General features: G+C 37.7%; 1 protein-coding gene across 2 annotated transcripts in view; it reads right to left on the bottom strand.

Moving 5' to 3' along the window:
• The window catches only part of LY75 (lymphocyte antigen 75), a 114,341-nt gene that overhangs the window by 5,774 nt on the left and 83,395 nt on the right, over nt 1–25,172 (bottom strand). The window contains exons 1-5 of one of the 2 annotated variants that reach the window (XM_033112788.1): nt 23,479–24,264; nt 8,794–8,904; nt 2,667–2,783; nt 1,820–1,993; nt 475–501 (exon numbers count right to left, since the gene is read on the bottom strand). In XM_033112788.1, the coding sequence (XP_032968679.1) occupies nt 475–501; nt 1,820–1,993; nt 2,667–2,783; nt 8,794–8,904; nt 23,479–23,713 (664 nt within the window). In that variant the 5' untranslated portion in view covers nt 23,714–24,264. Of the gene's footprint in view, nt 1–474; nt 502–1,819; nt 1,994–2,666; nt 2,784–8,793; nt 8,905–23,478; nt 24,265–25,172 lie in introns of those variants that run through there. The other variant, XM_033112789.1, reaches the window with a different exon arrangement.

The following is a 25,172-nucleotide window of genomic DNA, read 5'->3' as shown; positions in this document are numbered from 1 at the left end:
GGAAATGGTGCCCAGTAAAGGTAAAGGTAGAATAGGGCAAAATGGGAGACAGACTTCAGTGTTTGCCTTGTACAGTTTTGCTTTTTGAACCATGTAAATATATTACCTTTTCCTTTTAAAAAAATGCATTTAGTAAGCTGTTAAGACAGATGCTTCACGAATTGCAATTACAACTATAAAGGGAAATTCTTTTCAACAAAAGATGCAGTCATTTCCCACAAAAACACATAATGGAGTTCAGTGACAAAACATAATTTGGTGTTTTAAAAAAAATGTTCATTTTTTATGTAACTTACAGTTAATCATACTTAAAAGGTCAAGTCTTATTACTAAGCTGAGAGACTTGCCTACATTCTACAAAAGTTGCTCAACATTAAAATTATTTTTTAAAAGGATCTTAAGTATTTTAACATGCTAGAATCTTAATATAGTTTTAACTAGTGGGAAAATTTTTAATATAAGACCATTACTTACCTGATAAATACTTCTTTTTATATGGGACTATAATACAAAAGAAAATCAAAATTAATATTTAAGTATGCTTTGTTCTAAGATTGCCTTTAAACTTTCACAGTAAAAAATGAATCCTTTAATAGCTTAATATTTAATAACTTAATATCCTTATTTCTGTTGCTTGGTCAATTGTCTATGTTACCTGTTTTAAACTTACCTTTTAAAAAAAGATATAGAGGTCTAACAAAATGCATTAGCTTGGCTGGATGGGAAGAGAATAAGGGAACTCAGGAAAAAGACAATGATGAGGTAAAGGAAATAAGATTTTAGTTGGAGAGTGGAAAAAGCATAGTAATAAAAGTATACTACTGTGACTACCTGGTTAGTAAGGATTTGCTCACTATTTCTGATGTTTCAAAGTTACAGTTTAATGAAAAATTTGTGTTTTTATAATGGTGCCGAGGCACAATACATAAAAAGAACCAATTTTTTAAAAACCCCATAAATACTAGAATTTCAATGCTACTACCATGAAACTGACAGATTGAATATAATCACCATAGAACTAGTCAAGAACTGGTCTGAAGCAAGTGAAAAAATGTATCTAATTCCAGATGTAAAGAAAGGAAATAAATCAGAGGCAGATGTACTATTTTGGTTTACAGCACTGAAATAGAAGGGGGCAATACTAAGGATGCAAAGTGAGGAAATGGCTGTGACATGTTTCAACCATCCCAAAATCGTATTTTGAAATTTTAAGTGCCTTTAATGAGAAAACAATTCTTTCTAAAACTTAGAACAAATTTTATCTAATGTTTAATAATAACATCAAAATGTTGTGGGATAGGATAATTTTGTTCACTGGAAAGCATTCTGATGGGTCAAAAAACTTATATTTTAATCCAGAATAAATTACAAACAACAATACAGTTTTTCTTTGTTTGCTTACACAGGAGATAATAGTTTTTGTACAGAATCATCATCTTTGTAAACTAACATAGAATTCTGCAATCGTTAGAATTCTGGAGTCAGACATTATTCTTCACCCCTCCCACTGTTCAATCCAATCACATGCAAAGAGGTTATGATAATTCCTTTGAACAACGAGAAATTTTGACCTCTCGCAAGATCTCAGAATAAGCAAACAGAATAAAAGTATGCATGGTTCACCTGATCCAGCCCTACCTCTGAAGTGTAAAAGAATTACATGCTTGACTTCCAAGAGACTTGGGAACAAGCCATCCTAATACATTCTGAAGTCTTCCTCCCTGTATTGAGGCACACTTATCTCAAAGAAAGTTAGTTTAAAACCAGCCCTACTTTCCCACCCCTCTTAGAATGGAAAAAGGTCTCCAATTATACTTACTAGCCGCTTTACAAAGGGTTACTTGCACAGAGGTAACTTCACAATTTCCTTTTTTCCATTCGCCAGTCGTGGTGTGCAGAAAGGTACAGGTGTCAACTAGATCTTCCTCACCATCTTGGTCTGCCCACTTATCAAATGTCATATTTGACTTATCAAACCACTTGAAACTCTCATCTGTCAGTTAAGAATATTTTCAGCATTATCACAGTATAAAAGAAAGCCAAAGAAAAGGGTCTAGGATTAAAGGTGGGAAATTACTAGGAAATTACTACTAAAGTATGTCTGGTCTAAACTTTTGGTTGTAGGATTTAAATTAGGAATATATCCTGTGTACAGGTAAATCAGGTATCGGTTCAAGAAGGTTCTGAATGTCATTTGTAAAGAAAAAGAATACAGCATTTTAAGAGAAGTAGCCAAGAAAACAGTTAAATTATTAATAGTGACCTTAGTCATTTCACTTTGAAAATAATTATACATGTACTTCCTATTTTTTATAGTGACAATAAGTACATGTACACTACATAACCTTGATAGCTCAGTCTACCTGTATCCTATCAATCATTGACACTAATACTGATTTTTCCAACCCTACCATATGACAAAAATACTGAGCCAAGAACCACATTTTAATCCAGACAAAAGAATCAACTTTGACTTGTACATGTGAAGTACATTGAGTTGCTCTGGGAAAAGCTATGGTGTAAGTCATGAGTGCATATTGAAAATACAGTGTGTGGAGACCAGAGGAGACATAAACTTGAACTAGAGAATTGTAGAATCTTTAAAAAGTCATCAATTTTACTAATACTATGGAAGTAAAAGTGATATCCCTCGAGGTATCACTTACCATCTGTGTCAAAAAACATGCCTAGTAGGATATCATCTGGACCTTTCCATTGCTTTTTCAAAGTATCCAGTATAAAAGCATTTTCTTCTTCATTATGTATGCTTATCATGTCTGCTCCTGAAATTATTTTGGAAGAAAAAAAGTCAGCATGTTCCCAGAACCTGTGAAAATCACGTGAAGTATTAAAATACATTATTATAATACACATTACACTTTTACAGTTTTAAAAATATCAGCTTGAGCATATGCACATTTCTGAAGAATATATAATCATGAGAAAAGTAAAATGTGATATATTGAGCAGAATCATTTTATAATCTATTTCATTCGCCTATAGTCGATAATCTCAAACAGGGAGACGAAATACCCTGGGGAGGCTTGAGCAGTCAAACACATTTATGCATCTCTCAACTTTTCTTTTTCCCACTACAAGCTTCCTCTAGCAATCACGCCCCTCCTGTCCTCATTTCACAAATGTAGGGAGGAGTAGCTATGACCACACCCAGGAGAGCTGCACAGGATGAGGGCAACTTGCCAGAACAGTCCCAAAACCTAGTGAAGTTTTAAGTAACAAGTAGTCTCAACCAGCCTTCATGTGCCGGTTGCCTGAAGCCTATGCCTTCTCATGTTTTCCTCCCTGGTCATCCTTAGAACTGAGTCCTGGTTAAGGAAACTGACTGATACAGGAGGTCCTCGTTCTCACTGGATAGTTGGTTTTTCCTGGGAGTCACCTGGTTCAAGAATAAGGCGCAGCAGCCACATACATTTTGTCTCACATTAACTTTTTTTCATCCTTAAAACTTATAAGCTACATAGCACCCTATAAATATTAGCAGTAACTTTACTTTTCCAAGAGGTAGTTAACCTTGTTTCTGAACCCAAAGATTCTCTTACAAATTAAAAAATTCCACTGTCAATTTTAATTGGACAATACCTATGAGAATGCTAGTGGTGTCAGTTTCTCTCATGATGTATGTTTTTGCAAGATAAAACAATGAATGGTGACATCAAAGCTTATACTCAGCAACCAGAAATCTGGTGGGGAGGGCACTAAACCCTGGGGGAGACTAGTGACAGGTAACATCCTTTCAGCTGTACTCAGCTAAATAAGGAATAGAACAATGTTCTTCAGAAACGTGACTTTCTAGCCTCAGAAATTGCAAAAGTAGTAACTTTCCTATTATTTTCCAGGAAGTTGTTGATCCTACACATATTTTAAAGTTATCTTGGAGACTTTGTTTACAGTGAACTAAAATACAGGGAGAGATGAGGAAGAAGTCTTTCCTACTGCTGAATTACATTCTTCCCAACTCATCCTGACAACAAAGTCTCCTGAAAACTTCAGAATACAGGCATAGAATGGAGATAATGCAAGTTGGGTTCCAAACCACTGCAATAAAACGAGTACCGTGTTTCCCCGAAAATAAGACCTAGCCGGACAATCAGCTCTAAAGCATCTTTTGGAGCAAAAATTAATATATATATATATATAATATATATTATGTTACATATTATATATAATATATATTATACATAATATATATAATATGTATAATATATATGTTATAGTAAAATAAGACCAGGTCTTATATTAATTTTTGCTCCAAAAGACGCATTAGAGCTGATTGTCCGGCTAGGTCTTATTTTCGGGGAAACACGGTATGGCAACAAGGCAAGAATTACCATAAAGCAAGTTGTAATCTTTTTGCTGGTGGAGGGTCTTTCCTTCAATTTGGGAAAAAATGCAACATCTGTGAAGTGCAATAAAACGAGGTATGCCTGCATTGTCTTAGATCAGTGGTTCTCCAACCTGAGCGTGCATCAGAATCACCTGGGCTTGTGCACTCCCAGTTGCTGATGCAGGAGTGAGATGGGGGCCCGAGAGTGTGCATTCCTAACAAGTTCCCAGGAAATGCTGCTGCTGATAGAGACCACACTCAGAATGACAGGAGGCTTAAATAATAAGCTGTATTTGACGTCACTCTAAAACGGGTAATTTTTTTTGTAATAAGTTAACAGTTAAGTGGGGAAGAGAAAGAGTTCCTATTATGTCCTGATATGGTAAGAAAACTCAGTATTAGGTTATTACTTTTACATCTTATATAAGAGCCTTGACCAAAAAACTTACAGAGAGAAAAACTATAGGGACAAAAATGTCCCAAAAAACATACCATATTGTTAAAAAAGAAAATCACGAACTAGGCAGACTAAAGTTCTATTATAAATAAAAAGGCATACACCCTAATAGAAGAAAAAAACTGTTCTTATACTGTGAAAAGGGCGATTCACCCTCACTAAAGGAAATGTAATTAAAAAATATGTGAAAAATATCACTGGTAAAGAAGTGAAAATTAAAATAGGCAGACTTCAAACAGTGTTGACCTTGGGTGTAGAAAAATAGGTACTCATAAGTGGTCAGTTGGAGTAAAAATTAGTACAACCTTTTTGGAGACAATTTGGCAAGATGTATCAAAAGCCCATAAAAACATACATATTCTTTGACCCAACAATTATGCTAAGGCAATCTTTGGCTCTGCTCAAAACAGGCACACTCGCTAATGTTCATCACATTGCTTATGACACTGAAAGACGAAATAATAACCAATATTAGAGGATCAATTAAATCAATTATGGCATGTCTATATAGTGGAATAATGTACAGTTATTAGGAAATATCTATTCTATATTTACAAGCATAGATAGACATTTTTAAGGGAAAATGCAGATTACAGAATAGTTTGCCTAACATTTATATATATGTGTATGTGTGTATGTATGTGTATATATATATATATTATATGTATGTGTATGTGTGTATGTATGTGTGTATATATATTTATAAATATATACATAAATATATATATATATATTTTTTAAGCAAATATTGAAATATATTTGCCTAGTGGGTAGGGGAAAGTCTAGAAGGATACTTACCAAAATGTTGATTCATTACATTTCCTTAGGGTGGTACAATTTAGGGTAATTTTGTTTTATTTTTAAAATATGTGCATATTGTGTTTTTCTAAGTTTCCTACAGTGATCATGCATTAATTGTGTAATTAAGAAAGAACTTTCAAAAGAAAAAAGACTGACCTTTAAAATATGTAATAATACTTTAAATAATCCAAAATCAGGATTCAGCAAGATTCTGAGTCATCTCCATTTGTAAAAACTGATGGTTCCAGCTGCTGTCACCTCCTGTCTGTTAAATGCCATATAGACTTTTAATCTCTTTAACCCTAGTACTTGTACTTACTTGTGAAATGTGACCAAAATGCCACACTAGAAAAATCCTCAAGGGAAATATTTAACTAAGTTATAGTTTAGGCTTATGTGTTCAGATACGAGTTTTTCATCATTTTTTCTGACCTTGTAGCAGCTAGTGGAACTTAAATTATTTTTAACATTGTAATCTAAGTAAATACTGTATAAACTTAAATTACTATGTCAGGCAAATAAGACATACTTTCATTTTCTTTAACAAATGACAGCATAAGTCCCGGAAGAATATACATGCACAAGCAAATTTCTTTTTACAATGTATTACCAATGACAATGTATTACCTGCTGAGATGTAATTGGGCCTTTAATTCTTTTTTTGGCTAGTGACATAGCTCATAGATCACAAACAGGAAAGACTGAAAATATTTTTTCTATTATAATGACAATATATAAATTAAAAGTAAATGTTGCAAAATAAAGAAAAATGTTAGCCTCTTTTCCTAAATTCATTTTCCTAAATGAATAATAGTATCAAGAAAAAGGAAACATCAAGTAAATTAGCACAAAGCGCTGGAAATCTTTCTAAATAAAGCTCTCTGCAGCACACAAGTTACTTATTTTCTACACATACCCCTAATGATAGGTTTAAGATATAATTTTGTATAGCTGTGAAGATTTTATAACTCTAAATATTCTAGTATTCCTTATGCTTTTATTCTGCATACATAGCAAACACAATTAATTTCTACCTATTATTTTAAACCAAAACACTATCCTAGCCAAAAATAAGTAACAGTATTATAAACTAATTTTAGCTAATTTTCTGAATCATCAATGAAATGGGTATTTCCAGCATGGAAGCAAATGAAGAGGATTATCAAATAAATGGTGAGGTTATCAGAAATATATGAGAAATTTTTTAAAAATCAGTAAGACAATCCGAATTTATACATCTTAACTGGAGAAAAAAGACAGTTTTCTTTAGACACAAGATAACATTGTATAAGCAAATTTGTATGTAACAATTTAAAATTCCTATATGGCTGCCATACTTGAAAAAAGAGTTAATGACTGAGTCAAGCAATCAAAAATCAGGCCACAGAATTGCTGGGTGTTTTCAATTTTGTTTTGCTTTGTGTGCTAAAGAAAAATAGCAAATCCAGCTAACTATTGCTGAGCTGTAGCAGAAGTCAGTCACAAGTATTGTGCCTCTGTATAGTAAGTAGTTGCTTAACTGCTTATGAGAAGTATTAAAGCTGGACAACGAACTTTCAGCTTGTGGTTCATACACGCTATTAATAACAAGAGTATAGGAACATGTCTCTTCCTGGCTTTCGGCCTCTTATATCTTTTCTGTTTATGTGTAAGTACAAGAGGGTGCCAAAAAAATGTATACACATTTTAAGAAAGGAAAAAACTATTAAAATTGTAATACTCAACATACACCGATAACAAAAGATGAAAACAAGTCACGTTTGACTTCTGCAATTACTAGAGATCCTCAAAGTGGTTACAATCAGTGTCCAGAAACTTCTGATTACGGTGAACTACTGCTTGAGCAGCGTTGACCAAAGTGTCCACTTGATACATTTTTTGACACCTCCAGTATAGCTAATATAAATGTTTCTTTTTTAAAAAAGATAGAATATAGTTGTAGGGGAAATCCCATTTTAACAATCTTGTAAGACCAGCAAAATTCCCATTATTCAATACCCTTGAAATGAAACCAAATTGGCATATTGAAAATTTTGTCTTGTTCTTCAAAGAGCCAATGTTCAACACCATTTAGCAGGTGAGAGTTTTTCAGAAGGAAACAATATGTATTGAGTACTACATGGCACTTAATAGGATTAAAAACTCCTATGCTTACATTTATTCCTTCTATAATAAGTGAATATGATTTTAATTAAAGTGTCCCTAATACAATTTGATATTCTTCCAAAATGTCATACTGGTGGGTTGTCAGAAATTGTGTTTTTTAGGTAAAGAGCATTTCTAAATGTTGAAGTGATGAAGATGGCTAAGACAAAATTTAATAAAATGATCAAGAGATCTTTAGCACTCAAACAGTAATAAAAAGCACGAGAGAATCGAGGACTCTCCTCTCACCATCATAGATATTTCAGTTGAAAAAGGTGTTAGTTCACATCATAGTTTACTTTCAAGCTGATGAGGACCACACAATTAGATGCTTAACGCAAGGATGCACTTGGGACCAAGCAGCCAAATACATAGAGCATACCCAAGCACACCTTTTTAAAAATAACATTTTCATTTAAAATATTTTACAAGGTGAAGTTACAACTACATTTCCCAGAGAACACTGAGCATTTTCTCTAGCAAATAGCCATTTTCCCAATTTTTCTTTACCGCAGTCTCACGTCATGGTCCCATGCAATCTGACTTCTGCCTGCACACATGCCTGAACACAGCCCTTTCAGGGCAGAATAACAGAGGGATTAAGAGCTCTGGTCTGAAAGTCAGACAGACCCAGGTTTGAATCCTGGCCAATTATTACCTGGGCAACCATGAACAAATAACTGAATTTCTTCTCTTGAGGAAAGGAGGTTAATAATAAACTACCTGATAGGTTTGTTATAATAAGGAAAGCCAGTTCAAATATATGATAGCTTAAGCACACAGTGCCTGGCACAGAGAATGCACAATAAATAGACACTGTTGTTGCTAAAATCCTGTCACTCTTCTTTGGACAATATTGTCTAACATCTGTCTTCCAACTCAAGAGTTAACGTACATGCAATTCCACTGCCTGTGCCTTGTGTGTTGTAGAATAAAATTATAAGGACCCAGGTAAAAAGGAAATATGACAAAAACCACTGTTTTAAAAGAAACTGGTGAACACTATTTACTGATCTGTGGGAAAAACAAACAGTAAGTTCCTTACCACGGTCAGTACAATGACTTCTCACATCCTCTATGCTTTCCACTTTGATGGTTTCTTGAAGAAAAAGATAACAACTGTTTTGGAACTGAACCCAGGTGGAGGAAGGACAGTCTGTGTGGAAAAAGAGAAACATTGTTAAATAACTTGAGAATAAGAATTTCATGAATTCCTAAAGAAAATACTAAAAGTTTCACAGAAGGTAAGGTAATTACCCTTGTTAATTTAGCAAAAGGCTCTCAGTCTTTGTTAAAAGAAGAAATTGGTAAGTGTGATAGGAATTTATTTTTCTCCATTGTCTATGTGGGAAGAGAAGTGTGCAAATGATTCTCTTCTGATTTTACAGAGCCAAGTTCTAAGTCTTTTGGTTGCTTAGGAATTCGATCATAAATTATAGCATTATTGCCAAGGCAACAAACTATCAAGGAAAACAACCAGTCAGAATCACAAACTCTCTTTAAGGTTATCTTCACAGCATGCAGTAACAATTCCAAAAGTCTTAGTTTAACAAAATCTTCTTGTTAGAATTATACTTCCAAGAACAGAGAAGAAAACAAGTTGCTAGGTTATGAATATTCAGACCAAGTTTTTTTTCTTTTTTAGAAGTTACATATATTTATTTTTCTCGATCTAACAATGATCAGTCTGATCACAGCAAATTGAACAGATTGGATTTTGTTTGTTGATTTAGACAAGTTTTCATATTGCACGGGAAAACAAGATTGATGTTCTTAATTTAATACCTCACCAACGCAGACTCTTTGAACTAGTTCTATGAAACAACCATCTCTCTTCCTCTACTGCTGTGGAGTAGAGGTGCCTCTTCTTTGTTTCTGTCTTGGTCTCTTTTGTTGTTGTTCATTATAAAGGTATACATTTTTAAGCCTTGGTTCTGGGATTTCATTAGTGAACATTAGAAGCAAAAGTAAGCCTACAAGAGCTTGTTTTCACTGGCCAAAATGGACCAAGGATACGAGGATTTTACTGAATTCCAGTGAAGAAAGAGGCATGAGGCAATACTCGTCCATATTGTCTTAGGGGAAAGCACTAAGATTTTACCTAGTTTTATTTTAAAGTTCTGCACGTATTATAATTTTAATACAAACAAGTAGAAGAATGCTCCCACTACAAAGATCAGCTCTGTTAGTCTTAACAGTCAGCTCTGTTAGTCTAAATTCAACAACCTCGATTTTACTAGGCTCATAATATAGCAGAGACTATTAATTGTCCCCAGAACTTGACCTCCGCTTCTTATGTAGTATAGAGCACATGGCCACCAAGCTTGAGTATATCCCAGTCTTCTGGTGACTTCTGGATAATGAAGTGCGAGCAGAACTGAAATGTGCAAACTGTGCCTTTTGAAGAAGTGTGCTCCCTGGACCCTATTTCCCCTTTCCCACTGGGTAGAATGTAGTTATCCATCTTTACTCTTGTAAACAATGGAAACAGCCTCGGAATAACAAAGCAACAAGACAGAAGGATCCTAGGTGGAGCCATCATATCACACTCTGACTGTAACAAGAATGAAAGTATACTTCTACCTTGTTAAGCCATTGTTAATTCAGGTCACTGTTACAACTGCTGTGATCAGTAACCTAATTAACACAATGGGCTACTTAAAATTACCCCAATGTGTCAGCCGTGAGTTTTTCCCTGGCCTCATACTGCTTGCTTCATTTGGTAAACCATCCAAGATGTACTAGCAATTAGGGTGGGTGTTCCAAGGTACAATTTATTCTGTGTACAGGTATTTTCTTTTCTGCTGTTTTACATGTATTTGCATTACACATGTAACTACCTTGGCTTGAATTCTGGTGGGAATCTAGAACTTCGCCATTATGATCGCTTAAAGGTAGTTGGATAGGGAATATTTTAGCAGAAAGAGCAATTTCCTTTGGGAAAATGCTCTGAATGAAATATTAAGTAAAAGAAAATCTGGCTATAAAATTATATGTGCAGTATGATCCCAAATTTTAAAAAACAAGAAATCCAGAAAGGTTCGGGATTAACCTTTGGAGAGGCCAGACACCTTTGTAGGAAGACAGTTGAGGGAGGGCTTGAAAACAAGGTACTTGGTTGAAAGTCCTCTGTAGGAAGCACCTAGATAGACCCTTAAATTCTGAGAAACAGTGCTCAGCCATGTCAGTTTCACTATATACCTCTGCTGCCTTATTGAAAGTCTGGCCCTTACTCAGAGGAAAAGACTTATTTCTCCAACTCCACTTCCAGACCATCAAATATTATTTTTCTCTCTCTGCTCATCCCTCGATATATATATATATATATATATATATATATATATATATATATATATATATATATGTGTGTGTGTGTGTGTGTGTCTCATATATATGTATCATATATATGATATATATATATGATATATATATGATATATACCACCTTCTCCAAGACCTCCCCACTAGAATTTATTTTGACTTCCACTTGCAATTTCATCACATAATTCTTTCTCATCTAGGTCACCATCCAATGGTTGGGTGAAGTACCAGAAGGAATATGGCTTTGAAGTCAGTCAGACTAGAATTTTTTATATTGGTGGTGAGACCTTGGACAACTTATTTCCTGTGTTTCCTCAGGAAAACAAAAACAAACGCATTGGATTGTTGTGAACATTAGGCAAGAAGCTACAGAAATGCACAGCATAGTGCCCAATACAAGGAAGGTGCTCAAAACATGTAGCTTTTATTGACTATCATCATTCTTGGTACCCTTACCCAGTAGGCAGTGACCTTTCTGAAAATAGGGACTGAGCCGTATTAATCATTGGATCCCCAACACCTCTGTCATGCAGGGTGTCATGTGGGGTCTCTGGTCCCGCTCCCCGCACAAGAACACAGGATATGGTGAGGCCAAAAAGGAACACCCACAGAGCCATAGATAGGGGAGTCATATCACTATATTCTCGCTGGCGGCTGGGTTGGAGACACAGGAAGCAGGAGCCGCAATCTGCCATCCGCTTCTCTGCCAACCAACCGACCCCACTTGCTAACTGCAATCCGCGCTTGCTAGCTCAGCCACGGCAGTTTTATCAGTGGCTAATGGCTGACCGGTTACAGCTGATGGCCAACTAGTCACAGCTGATGGCCACCTACTACCCGAGACAGCACCTTTCCAGGTGAGGCCGAGAGCTTGGAAACTGCTCTCCTGGCTCTGTCCCCACAAGCTCAGAAAGCTCTCGGACTACAATAGGAATGTGAAACACTTTGCTGAATGAATCCTCTATCTTCTTCATCCTTCAGTAGCTTAATTTATCATCTCTTCAGCAGTTCAAACACTTCCCTTACCAGTGTATTCATCTTTTCCTTCTAGAATCATGCTAAGTTTCTTATATCTTAAAATATAACCAGATTGACCTCGTTGCCAATTCTAATACTTCTACAGGAATATTTTTAAAAAGTAAACTTTTTATTAAAATACACCGTAGAAGGTGCAAGTCATAAATACATGGCTTGGTGAATATTCATACATGAACATACCCGTATAATTATCAGCGAGATGAAGAAACAGAACATGAACCTCTTTTGATCACCACTCCCCGCCAAAGGTAATAGGTAATAACTATCCTAACTTGTAACACCATAGATTAATTGTGCCTGTTTTTGAACTTCACAGTAATGAAATCATTCAGTATGTACTCTTTTGTGTGTGGCTTCTTTTGATAAACATTACTTTTATGAGATTCATTCATGTTGTAATGTGTAGCTGTAGGTTATTCTTTCTCATTGCTATATATATTGTATGAATTTATTCATTCTTTCGTTGATGAATATTTGGGTAGTTTCTATTAGGTTGGTGCAAAAGTAATTGTGGTTTAAAAGGTTAGAAATTACAAAAACCGCAATTACTTTTACCCCAACCTAATAGTTTGCGGCCATTACAATTAACGTGCTATAAACATCCTGGTCCACATATGCATACATTCTTGTGGGTATATTTCTAGAAGTGGATTGCTGAGTCATAGAGTATATACCGTGTTTCCCTGAAAATAAGACCTAGCCAGACAATCAGCTCTAATGCGTCTTTTGGAGCAAAAATTAATATAAGACCTGGTATTATATTATAGACCTGTCTTATAGTAAAATAAGACTGGTTTTATATTAATTTTTGCTCCAAAAGACGCATTAAAGCTGATTGTCCGGCTAGGTCTGATTTTCAGGGAAACATGGTACATGTGTCTAGCTTAGCAGATACTGCAAAACACTTCTCCAAAGTGGTTATAAATCTTAAAAGCAGCAAGTATGTTTTTTAAAAAATCCAGTTTGATAATCTTTGTCTTTTAACTGGAATATTTTACTTAATACTGAATGTAATTACTGATGTGTTTGAGTTTATGTCTACCATTTACTATTTGTTTTCTATTTGTCCTACTTGTTTTATGTTCCTTTTTTCCCTTTTTCTTCTTTTTGGATTAAACATTTTTAAATTCCATTTTTTCTTTTCATCTATTAATTTTATATTCTTTATTTCTGTAGTGAGTACCCTAAAAACTATAACATGCAACCTCAGTTTCTTAGTACCTAAAATAAATTTGTAATTTTATCACTTCCTAGACAATGCTAGGATCTTAGAATATTTTAACTTCCTGGACCTCCCTTCTTTTATTGTTTTATTACTATTTTGCATGGTCAATGTTCCTTTAGATTTAAACACATATTTACCCATCTATTCTGTTGCTCTTCATTTCTTCTTCCATTTCTGGGTTGCTAACCAGGATAATTTTCCTTTTGCCTGAAGAAATTCCTTTGGTGTGGCTTTAAGTGCAAATCTACTACAAACTCCCTTAATTCTTGATTTTCTATAAACGTCTTTATACTGCCTTCATGTTTGAAGGATATTTTTGCAAATACAGAGATCTAGAATGGCAGCTTACCTTTCATTTAAGATGTAATTTTATTGTTTTTTGACTTTGATACTTCCTAGTGAGAAGTCCACTGTCAGTCTAATTGTCGCTCTTTCTGGCAGCTTTCAAGATTTTCTTTATTTTTCAACAATTTGACAATGGTATGCCCAGTTATTTTTGTTTTGTTTAATCCTGCTAAGAAATCACTGTACTTCCTGAATCTGTAGCTTATTTTCATTGGTCACTTTTGGAAAGTTTTTGGGCATTATCACTCCAAATAATGGAGTGATACTCCATTTTCTCTCTCCTTCCTTTTTGAGACTGAAATTATGTATACTTAGACTTTTTACCATATCCCATATATCCTCTTGCTCTTTTCTATATTTTTAATACTTTTGGGTCTCCATACTGTCATCTTTTTTTTTTTTTTTTTAAGATTTTATTGGCGAAGGGGAACAGGACTTTATTGGGGAACAGTGTGTACTTCCGGGACTTTTTCCAAGTCAAGTTGTTGCCCTGTCAATCTTAGTTGTGGAGGGCACAGCTCAGCTCCAGATCCAGTTGCCGTTGTTAGTTGTTGGTTGCAGGGGGCGCAGCCCACCATCCCTTAAGAGAGACCGGCAACCCTGTGTTTGAGAGCCCACTGGTCCATGTGGTAATGGAACCGGCAGCCTTCGGAGTTAGGAGCACAGAGATCCAACCGCCTGAGCCACCGGGCCGGCCCCCATACTATCATCTTGTTCCTTCTGGTTTACTAATCTACTCTTCAGGTTTAACAAAAATGCTGTGAAACCTATCTATTGAGTTCATAATGTCATTGAGTTTTCAGTTACAGAATTTCAATTTGTATAGATTTTTATAGATTCTGGGTCTCTGGTGAAATTCTCAGTTTTATTATCTATATCCTTGAAATTACAATAGTTAAAGTCTGTTTCTGATAGCTAATTTCTGGGTTACCTGGTGATCTGTCTTTAGTTTTTGTTTTTCCCCCTTTTGGCCTGTGTCTTGTTATGCCTGGTAGTTTTGTTGTTGTTGTTGTTCCTCCATACCAGACAGCATGGAGGAAAACTGAAGAGACTCTAGATGACATTCTCCTCTAGAAAGGATTCTGGCATGCAGCTAGATTATTAAAGATTACCTTAATACACCCACGGATTGAGTTGAACTGAGGAAGCATAAGAGCCTTTGTGAGGCCCAGTATCCATGGATCTCAATTAAAAGCCTGGATCTTAACTGGAGCCCCTCTTCGGCAAATTAAACTCAAATTTTTGTCTCCTTAAACACCATGAGACTGCCAAAAACTCTGCTCTACTTTTAGTGGCTTAAAATTTTGGCAACTCTCCTAAGGGGAAAAGTAACACATAACAGTATTGGGCTCACCTCAACAAACTGCCTTAGCAGCTCTCTGAGCTGCAAATATAATTCTTATGGAATTTTCTCTAGATTTTCTAGTTGTTCTTAGGGGGGGCGTTAGTCTCCCACTCATTATAGTCAGGGGCAGTATTCCCACTTCCACACTTCTGAACAAGTTACCAATAATTTCTCATCTATCTAGCTATTACCCATCCAACCAACATTTGCTGAGCAACTCCCATGTGTCAGACAGAATGGGTAGTACTCAGGAGTAAAGAGAAAGGGATATAAAGAGGAACATTGCAAGTGCTTAGTCTGATGGGAGAGTCAGACATATACATAAAAGATACCACAAATGTATGACAAGCAAAATGCTATAAGACAAGAAGAAAGAGTAAACAACTTGTAGAGTAAGAGACATTTCAGAAAGGAGGCAATATAAGAGCTACAACTCACAGGACAAATGAGATTGCCATGCAGAAAAGGGAAAATACAAAGAAATTCCAGGCAGAGGGATTACCATAAAAAGCACAATGACGGGCATCTAGTAAGGAGTCAAATATTCATTGAATGCATGAACTAGGCAGGTCTCTCCCTCCTCCCCCTTCTCCCACCTGATAATGCTTTCTGTATTAAGACAAGAAAGAGAAAACAAACACTCATTTCTAGAATGAAACTCAAATTGAAAGTCACAAGGGCAGAAACTCTGAAATGCAAACTTCGATTTTCTTTTTTTTTCTTTTTTTCTTCAGCTGCTTTTCCCTGGTTCCTTCTGTTGCTTTTTCTTTAGCCTTATGTAATTAAAACAACAACAACATTGACATAGAAATGGACTCCATTACACATTTAATATGAAACACTTATAAATCATTGGAAGGTCTTGAACCAGGAGTTGAGAAATGCTCTCCTGTATTATTTCTAGTCAAAGCTACACATAGTATTTCCTAGTATTGGTAATAAATAACTCAACAATATTTAAACAATCAATAATTTTAAAAATACTGTGTATACGGAATAAAGCATGTCTATTAAGTATGCAAAAGTATAATCAGCACCCAGTGAAGTAAAATGTACAAATTATTTCTTTGCATACTTGTAGTTAGTTCTTACGCTTTTTAAATTATGATGAACTCTGATCTCTAAATCATCTATTGATTAAAGTATACTCTTATTGCAGTGGCAGCTCACGTGTCAATTCTCCATGAGGTGTCCACCCCTCACCTTCCTGTAACCTCTGACTCCTCAGAACTTCTCCAGTACTAGGCACTGCACTATGTGTGAGAGATCCTTTCTGGTTACGAAGACTACAGATTTGTTCAGGTTACCCCAAATAGTAGAGATTTATTGTAGAGATCCATGGGGTAATAACAAAATTGAGGATTCTATGTCAGCATATAGGCCTCTTAGGCTTTTTCGTACCAGGTCCCCACCTTGGGCTGCTGCCTAGCCTAGCGTAGTCAGCCTTTGATTTAGGAAAGTCTCCCAATTTTGATTAGGGTGGTGAGCACAACATGGCACACACCATGGGGACCTATGCATAAGAACCATAGGTAGCCATTCTTCTTAGAAAAGGGGCTATGTTATCCTTTGATGACCTACACACATTCATACAGCACTGATTAAATCCTGCTCTGTATGCTAGTTATCTGGTACTTACCCTAATTTCCCAATTGGGCTGTTAACTGCATGAGAACAGAGGCCATGTCTTAAATCTAACTGTACCCCCAGTAATAACTATCATAGTGTCTTGTCCATAACACAAGACAGCATGCAGAGAAGTGGGACAGTGCAGGGTTCTAAGCACATTAGGCTGTGGAGCAAAGTCTGGTTCTGACTTCATGATCTTGGCTATGTAACGTAATGTTACTGTGCCCCGGGTTCCTTGTTGGTAAAATGGGGATGATAACAGTACCTATCTCCGGGTTGTTGTGAGAAAATTGCTCTAGGTGCTAGGGATTCCACAATGAACACAAAAAGGAAGAAAATCCCTGCTGCCCTTTAGCTTCTATTCCAGTTGAGGCAGATACACAAAGGCAAGATAAGTAAGTAAAATAATATGTTCGATGGTGTTTTATATTTACTTGGTATGTTAGTGATCTATTGCTAGGTAGCAAATTAGCAACTTAAACCAACAAAAAAACCTTTATTATCTCAGTTTCTCTGGGTCAGGAATTCAGAAGCAGCTGCTCAGCTGGCTGATTCTAGCTTGGGGTGTCTCATGAAGGTGCAGTCAAGATGTTGGCCAGGGCCGCAGCCACCTGAAAACTGACCTGGAGCTGGAGGATCAGCGTCCAAGAGGGCTCACGCATACGGATAGGGAGGTGGTGCTGGTGGTGGATAGGACACCTCCGTTCTGCACCGTGTGGACGCTCCACAGGGCTGCTCAAGGGTTCTTACGACACGGCAGGTGGCTTCCCTCGGAGCAAGTGATTCAAATAAGAACAAGGTAAAAGTGCAATGTCTTTTATGATCCAGCCTTAGGAGTCCCACTCCGTTATTTCTGCAATTTCCTATTGGTTATATATGTCAGCCCTGTTTGGTGTGGCGGTGAGCTTCACAAGAGTAGGAATCCCAGGAGGTGAGAAAGATTGGGGCCATCTTGGAGGCTGGCAACCGCAGAGATAATAAGTACTAAGAAAAGTGAAAACAGAGAAGCAAGATCCTTAGTGTAGGGCAGGGGTTAAGGTTGCAATCTTAGAAAGGTTTCCTTATAAAGACGACATAGAAAGGCCACGTGGATATCTAGGTCACATGGACAGAACAGCACACACAAGGCCCCTGAGCTGGGAGTGAGGATGAGGAGGATAATGACAATCGTAGCAAATCGAAGACCATTGTTGAAAAGTAAACAAGCAACACAGGAGAAGACCGAAAACAGAAAAAAGCCACAGGCCGAAAAACAGAAAACAAATAATTGACTCACTTCCTCAAACCTTTCAACTGCTTTCTGCTGAGGCTCATTTCAGCATCAGCAGTAACTCCAGTGAATCCAGCACTGACGCCTCCTTCTCGTGCGGCAGGCCAGAGTGTCCGTCCCAGAAACAAGCTTTACACACTACTCACGAGATACAGTTTTACTCTGAGAAGAACAGCGTTCAAATGGAGGGTGGGTACCTCCTGTGAGGAAAGTTGTTCAGGTTCATGAACTTCCTGTGCAGAAGGCGAACCTAAGTCTGCCACAGAAGCTAACCATTGGTGCTGTCATCCTGTTATATGAAAACCTACCTCCCCAAAATATTGCCCCAACTTTTCAATGACAGGTTCTGTAATATTTTCTATAGAATATATTTCCATAAATATACTTAGCTACAAAAAAACAGAAAACACCTGCCCACAAAGCTCTCTGCAAAGTGTTTATTCATCTGTTACTCTTCTTCACAGCAGTCCTAAAAGACAGATTGATATTACTAATGCACCTAAATGACTCTTTATGGATTTTTTAAATTTTATAATTCTATCGATTTCGTATGTAGAGAAATGAAGCAGCTTGATGAAAATTGTAAATGCTTGTACTTAACGTAACTCCAAAAGTTTCCATATAGTGCCTCTGCTAAAATTACCATGTGCTAAAAGAATAAAATGGCATGTCTACAGGGATATTTCGCATTACTGGTTCAGTTCTGATAGAACTCTCTGTTCCCTTATAATTTCCTTTTTTAAACAACCAGGCACAGCATAAGAGGAAGTGCTCCTTGAGACATACTTGTTCTGAATGTTAACAACGAAAAGGCAAAGACTGTAGTTTTCCCCCTTGTCAATAATAAGACCTTCGTCCTTCTCCCATTAAGAGTTACAGTCACTTTCCACAAGGGCAACTGTGGCAGAGAGAGGAAGAAGAGGAGCTGTTTATTACATTTATTATGTAGGGAGGAGGGAGTGCTGTTCCAAGTCCCTAAGTAATCTAGAACCCAGTACACTGGGCTGCAAAATCTCCCAGAATCTCAAGGAAACCCAGACACTCTGACACTCCACGTCTTCTCCACATCACCCTTCCCAACCTAGGTTCCAAGATCTCTTCTTCCATCTTACCTGCTCACGTCCCTTCTCAGAAGAGCTGTCATGTTTATTCATAGGGTGGGCCTGCCAGTCAGTGTTACTCTGCACTTTTCTCACTGGGCATCACTAGTCTATTTTCTAAGAGAGTCAGTCTCACGATTTGCCCTCAAAATCTAAAATAATCCACAGGAGGAATGAAATACTTGATACATATCATAAACTGTGGACGATAACCCTGTTGCAAAACTAGTTTTCAACACATAAGCACATTTTTAAAAGTTTCTCAACAATGAAAATAGTCTTGAAATAATACCTAATTGTCATTTCACTTTTTCATTGGATAACAATAAACATTAACATTTCAAAATTTACAAAAGTATGTCTGAGAGAATTTCTCCTGAAACATAACTGTGCCATCCACAAGGGTCAGAAAAGTTCACATCAATAGATTAAGATGATTTAATGCTTTGAATTCAATTATGAAATGAGTTCATGGCAAAAGTAAAATAATTAAAAAGAAATCGCAATCTCATTATCCCCCTACTTTTTAAATCATTGATGTGATTTTTTTTGTCCTTTTATTATAAATTAGAATAAAGTAGAGACACAAATCAAAACAAAACAAAAATCCACAAGACAGTCAAGTCTGCTATTATGGAGCTTCCTTCTGGTAAGGGGAGGCAACAAGCAAGAAGACAATGAATAAACAAGATGCATTCAGATAGTATTTCGTGCTTTGAAGAAGATAAAACATGCAGATGTGACAGAGAATGTGGAGTGTTCAGGAAAGTCCAGAGGAGTGACATATGAACAGAGATCTGAATGATATGGATGGGGGACGCTGTGCCAAGGACCAGGGTAAGGGAGGGTGGCCTGAAGAACCAGCAGTGGCTGAGTCCCCCGAGGTCGACGTGGATAAACAGAGTGAATGGCAGGAAGGGTGGTAAGAGATGACATCAGGGAGGAAGGTAAGAGCATCTCATGTAGGCTACGGCAATTCAAAATTAGCAACCTACATCTTTATGAATTAGTGTTTTCATATTTTGGGGGTAAGGACTCAGAAGAGGAATTGCTGGGCCATATGGTAGTTCTATTCTTAATTTTTTGAGGAATCTCCATACTGTTTTCCATAGTGGCTGCACCAATTTACAATCCCATCAACAGTGTATAAGGGTTCCCTTTTCTCCACACCCTCTCCAACACTTGTTATTTCTTGTCGTTTTGATAATAGCCATTCTGACAGGTGTGACGTGATATCTCATTGTGGTTTTGATAGGCATTTTCCTGATGATTAGTGATGCTGAACATCCTTCATATGCCTGTTGGCCATCTGGAAATGCCTTCCTTGGAAAAATGTCTATTCAGATCTGCCTATTTTTTCAGTAGGATATTTTGTTGTTGTTGTTGAGTTGTATGAGTTCTTTGCAGCATTATTTACAATAATCAAGACACGGAAACAACATAAGTGTCCACTGATAGATAAATAGACACAGAATATGTGGTATATATGTACAACAGAATACTACAATGGAATACAGCCACAAAAAAGATGAATTATTGACATTTGCAACAACATGGATAGATCTTGAGAGTATTATGCTAAGTGAAATAAGTCAGACAGAAAAAGACAAAAACTGTATTTTACTCATATGTGGGATATAAAACAAAAGCAACAAACAAAACAAACTCATAGACACAGACAAAAGTATGGTGGTTACCAGAGGAAAAGGGAGGGCTATGGCAAGGGCAAATTGGTAAAGGGGGGGGACAAATATATGATGTAAAGTCTAGTGATGAAGGAAACTAGACTTTGGGTGGTATGCATGCAGTAGAGTATATGGATATTAAATTATAATGTTATACACCTGAAATTTATGTAATGTTATTAAGCAGTGTTACCTCAATAAATTTAATTTTAAAGTGTTAAAAAAATTAAATAGCCCTGCTTCCACACACAAAAAAAGAAACTTAGATTCTAATCTGTGTGACGACTACAGAATGAGGATTTACTCTGAACATGTTTATATTCACTCATCTCACTACACCTATGGGAAATCACTGACCCAGAAAACATATACTGATCATTTACTACATGCAAAAATGACCAATACAGAAGAACTTTTTAAAAGGGATGCCATGGAACCTTACTCAGGAACTTGAGTGTTTTGTTCACTGTAATTTTCAAGATAATAATGAAGAGCAACATAAGATCACTTACTCTAATAAAGTCCAAAATAACAGAGAACAATAACAATGACTTCCATTTCAACTTTAAATTTATACTTTATGCAATACTACAGGAGCTTTGCTGTTAAGATCTTGCCATTCAGGGGGTGGCCGGTTACCTCAGTTGGTCAGAGCGTCAGAGCATGGTGCTAACACCACCACAGTTGCCAGCTCACTCCTTGCATGGGCCACTGTCAGGTGAGCCCTCCTTAAAAAAAAATAAATAAAAACAAGACCTTGCCATTCAGCTAAATATTTTCAATAACCTTGGAAAGCTCTTTCTTGACTTATTTCTAAGTCGAATATGATTCCTGATCTTGTCTGGATAGGAGATTTGTGAAGTATTATGATGAAAAACATATATGGTTTTCAGCCCTGTATCATCATGTATATGGATGTGTGCAGTAACCTTAAATATTTAACATATATCCACACAAAGTGGCACTCAGGATGTTTTCTAGTTGCAAAAATTACCCTTCATTTTGTATGAAGAGAACAAAGGAAGGAAACCAGGATGTCCCATGCCTGTAGTGGGTATTAGACATCGCGTTTGCACTTAACATTCACAGTTAGCCCTGGGGTTATTATCTCCATTTAACGGAAGCACAATGAGTTGGGTAACTTAATCAAGGCCACACGGTTTGTGGCTAACTCCAAAGCTCATGCTCTCTCTAAATTAATCCTTAAAGCCTCCTGACTGAGAGCTGATTAGTTAATAGCATTGATTTATTCAACGTACACTTCTTCTTAAGCTCTTAAAAAGCCTGTTTAACCATGCTGGACTTATAAAAGGAAAAAGACCAAAACTTTACAAAGATAACTTGTCTTCTGTTGCTGATCAAAACATCTCTGAAGAAGAGAGCCGTCAAACTCTAGAAATTGATTTTTTTTTTAAGTCTGACAAGAAAAGCATTTGACTAAAGTAGGAAGGCATGGCCACCCAAAAGGTGGCTTAAATGGGTATTTAGATGTTACTGGCACGTAATGAGGGTACCATAAGGAGGGTTCAAAACAGTCCAGTCTTCACAGAAGCTCTAGTCAAGCTCTAGTCAAGTCTTTGACAAAACTAATGAGCTCAGGCTGAACGGTGTGAAAATCGGCACATCTTGTTTCTGCTCCTCCCCAGGCAGATGACATAACTGGTCATAAATGCTGGTGGACAAAGGCTTTCAGGAAAGGAACTTTGGATTTGTACGCAAGTTCTGAGCTGCTTACTCTGTTGCTGCCTCCATCACTGAGATCCTTTAAAACATTCCTGCCAGTCAGCAGGCTTCCAACAGGAACTTACAAAGTAGCAATGAAATTCGGGGGCGGGGATCTCAAACTCTTGCATAATCATTTTATTCAAAACCACACAAGTATTCACTTAGTTCTTATTTTGCTCTTTAATTCCTGGAATTGTTCAATCAATGATGTTTTGGATGGAAGTCTTTCCCCATCCAAGTTGGAGTTGACCCAACCAACATTTTTGACATGCGTGTACCAGAAACTTATTTAAAAAAACAACCCAAAACGCATATTCAATAGAATTGTCTATTTTTCTCAAGAGTCATTTTGGAAATGACTGACTAATCGTGTAATTTTTGAGCTGTCAATTGCACAACGGCAGACTAAAAGATTTTTAAATCACACGACCTAAGTGGAATCCAAGCTTCGCCTGCTCATGTCCCACTTCGATCCAGGGGTTACTTGGCTGAACTGTTTTCCGGTTTCAACAACTTGAACACTAACCAATTGTACAAACAACGCCGTAAGCAAGAGGGCCTGCTTTCTCCCACCCCCACCCTCCATGCCCGCTGCGCAGAGCTGGGGAAATCTCCGCAGCCAACTTCCCCGGCTTCTCATTTTAGCCCCAAACGACCCTGAAGCTATGCTCGTCGTGGCTTTCTAAGTCCCTCAGCTCTCCTGTCAAAGAGCCCCCCTTTGGGGGCCCCTACCCGCGAGTGCGCCGAGGATGTGGACACAGTGGAAGGGGCAGCATACTCTAAGTTGCTCAACTGCGACCCCCTTCCCGGGGGCGCTCTCTTGGAACCCACAGAAAGGGGAGGGGCGGGGGGGAATCAGGCACCAGGGCCCATCGGGGCGCACAGGGTGGACGCGCAGGTAGGGCGAGAGGCCAGGTCGGAATGCAGCCCCCCGAGACCGCCTCGGGAGGGGACGGAGTGGAGAGGCTCCGCTGATCAGGGGCAAAGGCGGTCGCTCCGGGTCCCGGCTCCCAGGCCGAGGAGGGGACGCGGCAAGGGGGCAGCTTACCCGCGACAGCGGCGGCCACAAGGCCCAGGAGCAGCAGCAGGAGCGAGGGCAGCACAGCCCGGAGCATGACTGCCGGTGGGGGCGCAGAGCGGCGCGTCTCGGAAGTGCGGGGCGTGCGCCACCTCCCACCCAGCGGACCGCGGGAGGGGCGGGAGGGGCGGGAGGGGCAGAGGCCAAGCTTGTCCACCGGCTGCGAGATCCCGGCGGCGCGCTGCCCGCTGCAACAGATCTGCATCTCTCCGTAATTTTTTAAAACTTTTAATTGGAACTGAAATAATTTCAGACTCTCAAAAATGTTGCAAAACCAGTACAAAGAATTTCCGTCACCCTTCAGCCAGCTTCTCTAAGTATTAACATCGTCCTTAATTCCAATACCATGATCAAAGCCAAGAAATGAACGCTGGTAGACTACTTACTATTAACTAACCTACAGCTCCTGTCACGTTTCGCCAATTGTCCCTCTAATGTTTTTTTATTATTTTTTTCAGTCCAATCCAGGATCACACGTTGCATTGTGATGTCATATCTCCTTGGTCTTCTCTATTATGGGACAGTTCCTAAGTCATTCTTTGTCTTCCATGATGTCGACAAGTTTGGAAAGTACTTGCCAGTTGTTGTTCTGTAGAATGTCCTTCAGGTTCGGGTTGTCTGACGTTTCCTCTCGAGGGAGATTGGAAGAACAGGACTCAGGTTGTTTCCTTTGGGACATGAGTGCCGTGCCCTGTCCAGGGAGGGAAACGATGTCAATGTGTCGCATTAAAGTAGTGTCTGCCTGGTTTCTTCTTTGGACCTAATGGCCAGAAACTTTTTCAAAGGCTCCTCCCCATGGACTATGTCCCTCAGATAACTTTTCTATGTCACCAGAATCTGGATTAAGGTTCTTTAAACTATGTTTGCACAACACTTGGAAGGAAGCAACCTTGTCGACACCATCCTGAACTTCTACCTTTCAGAACTGAGACAATAAATTGCTGTTGTTTCAGCCAAAACAAACAATAAGAAAAACAAACCAAACAAAAACTATGCTTGCCAAAATATATGTATAAAATATGCAGCTATAACTTGAATATGAGGGCCCCTGGTACCAGACAACACAATGCACAAACCAGGGTCAGGCCAGGCTCCTTATTTAAGCCCCGACAGAGCCTCATGTCATTAGCAATAGAGTCCTTTAAAACTGAGTTTCAACTCAACCATAAAAACACAAACAATTAAAAAATGTACAAATAATATGAACAGACACTTCACCAAAGAAGATGTACAGATGGCAAGTAAGCATAAAGACACTCAAAATCATATATCATCAGAGAATTGCAAATTAAAACAAAAATGAGATACCACTATACACGTATCAGAATGGCCACAATCTAGAAGACTGACCACACCAAACGCTGGTGAGAATGTGGAGTTAGAGGAACTCCCATTCATTGCTGGTCGAAATGCAAAATGGTGCAGCCACTTTGGGAGACAGTTTGGCAGCTTTTAACAAACCTAAACATACTGTTACCATGGATTCAATAATCATGCTCCTTGGTATTTACACAAGCAAATTGAAAACTTATATATACACAAAAACCTACACACAGATGTGTATAACAGCCTTATTCCTAATCGCCCAAACAAGAAAGCAACCAAAATGTCCTTCAGTAGATGAATGGATAAACAAACTGTAGTACATCCATACAATGTAGTAT

This window comes from Rhinolophus ferrumequinum, chromosome 8 (assembly GCF_004115265.2).
Source record: "Rhinolophus ferrumequinum isolate MPI-CBG mRhiFer1 chromosome 8, mRhiFer1_v1.p, whole genome shotgun sequence".
NCBI lineage: Eukaryota > Metazoa > Chordata > Mammalia > Chiroptera > Rhinolophidae > Rhinolophus > Rhinolophus ferrumequinum.
This window is presented reverse-complemented; position numbering and strand designations above follow the sequence as displayed.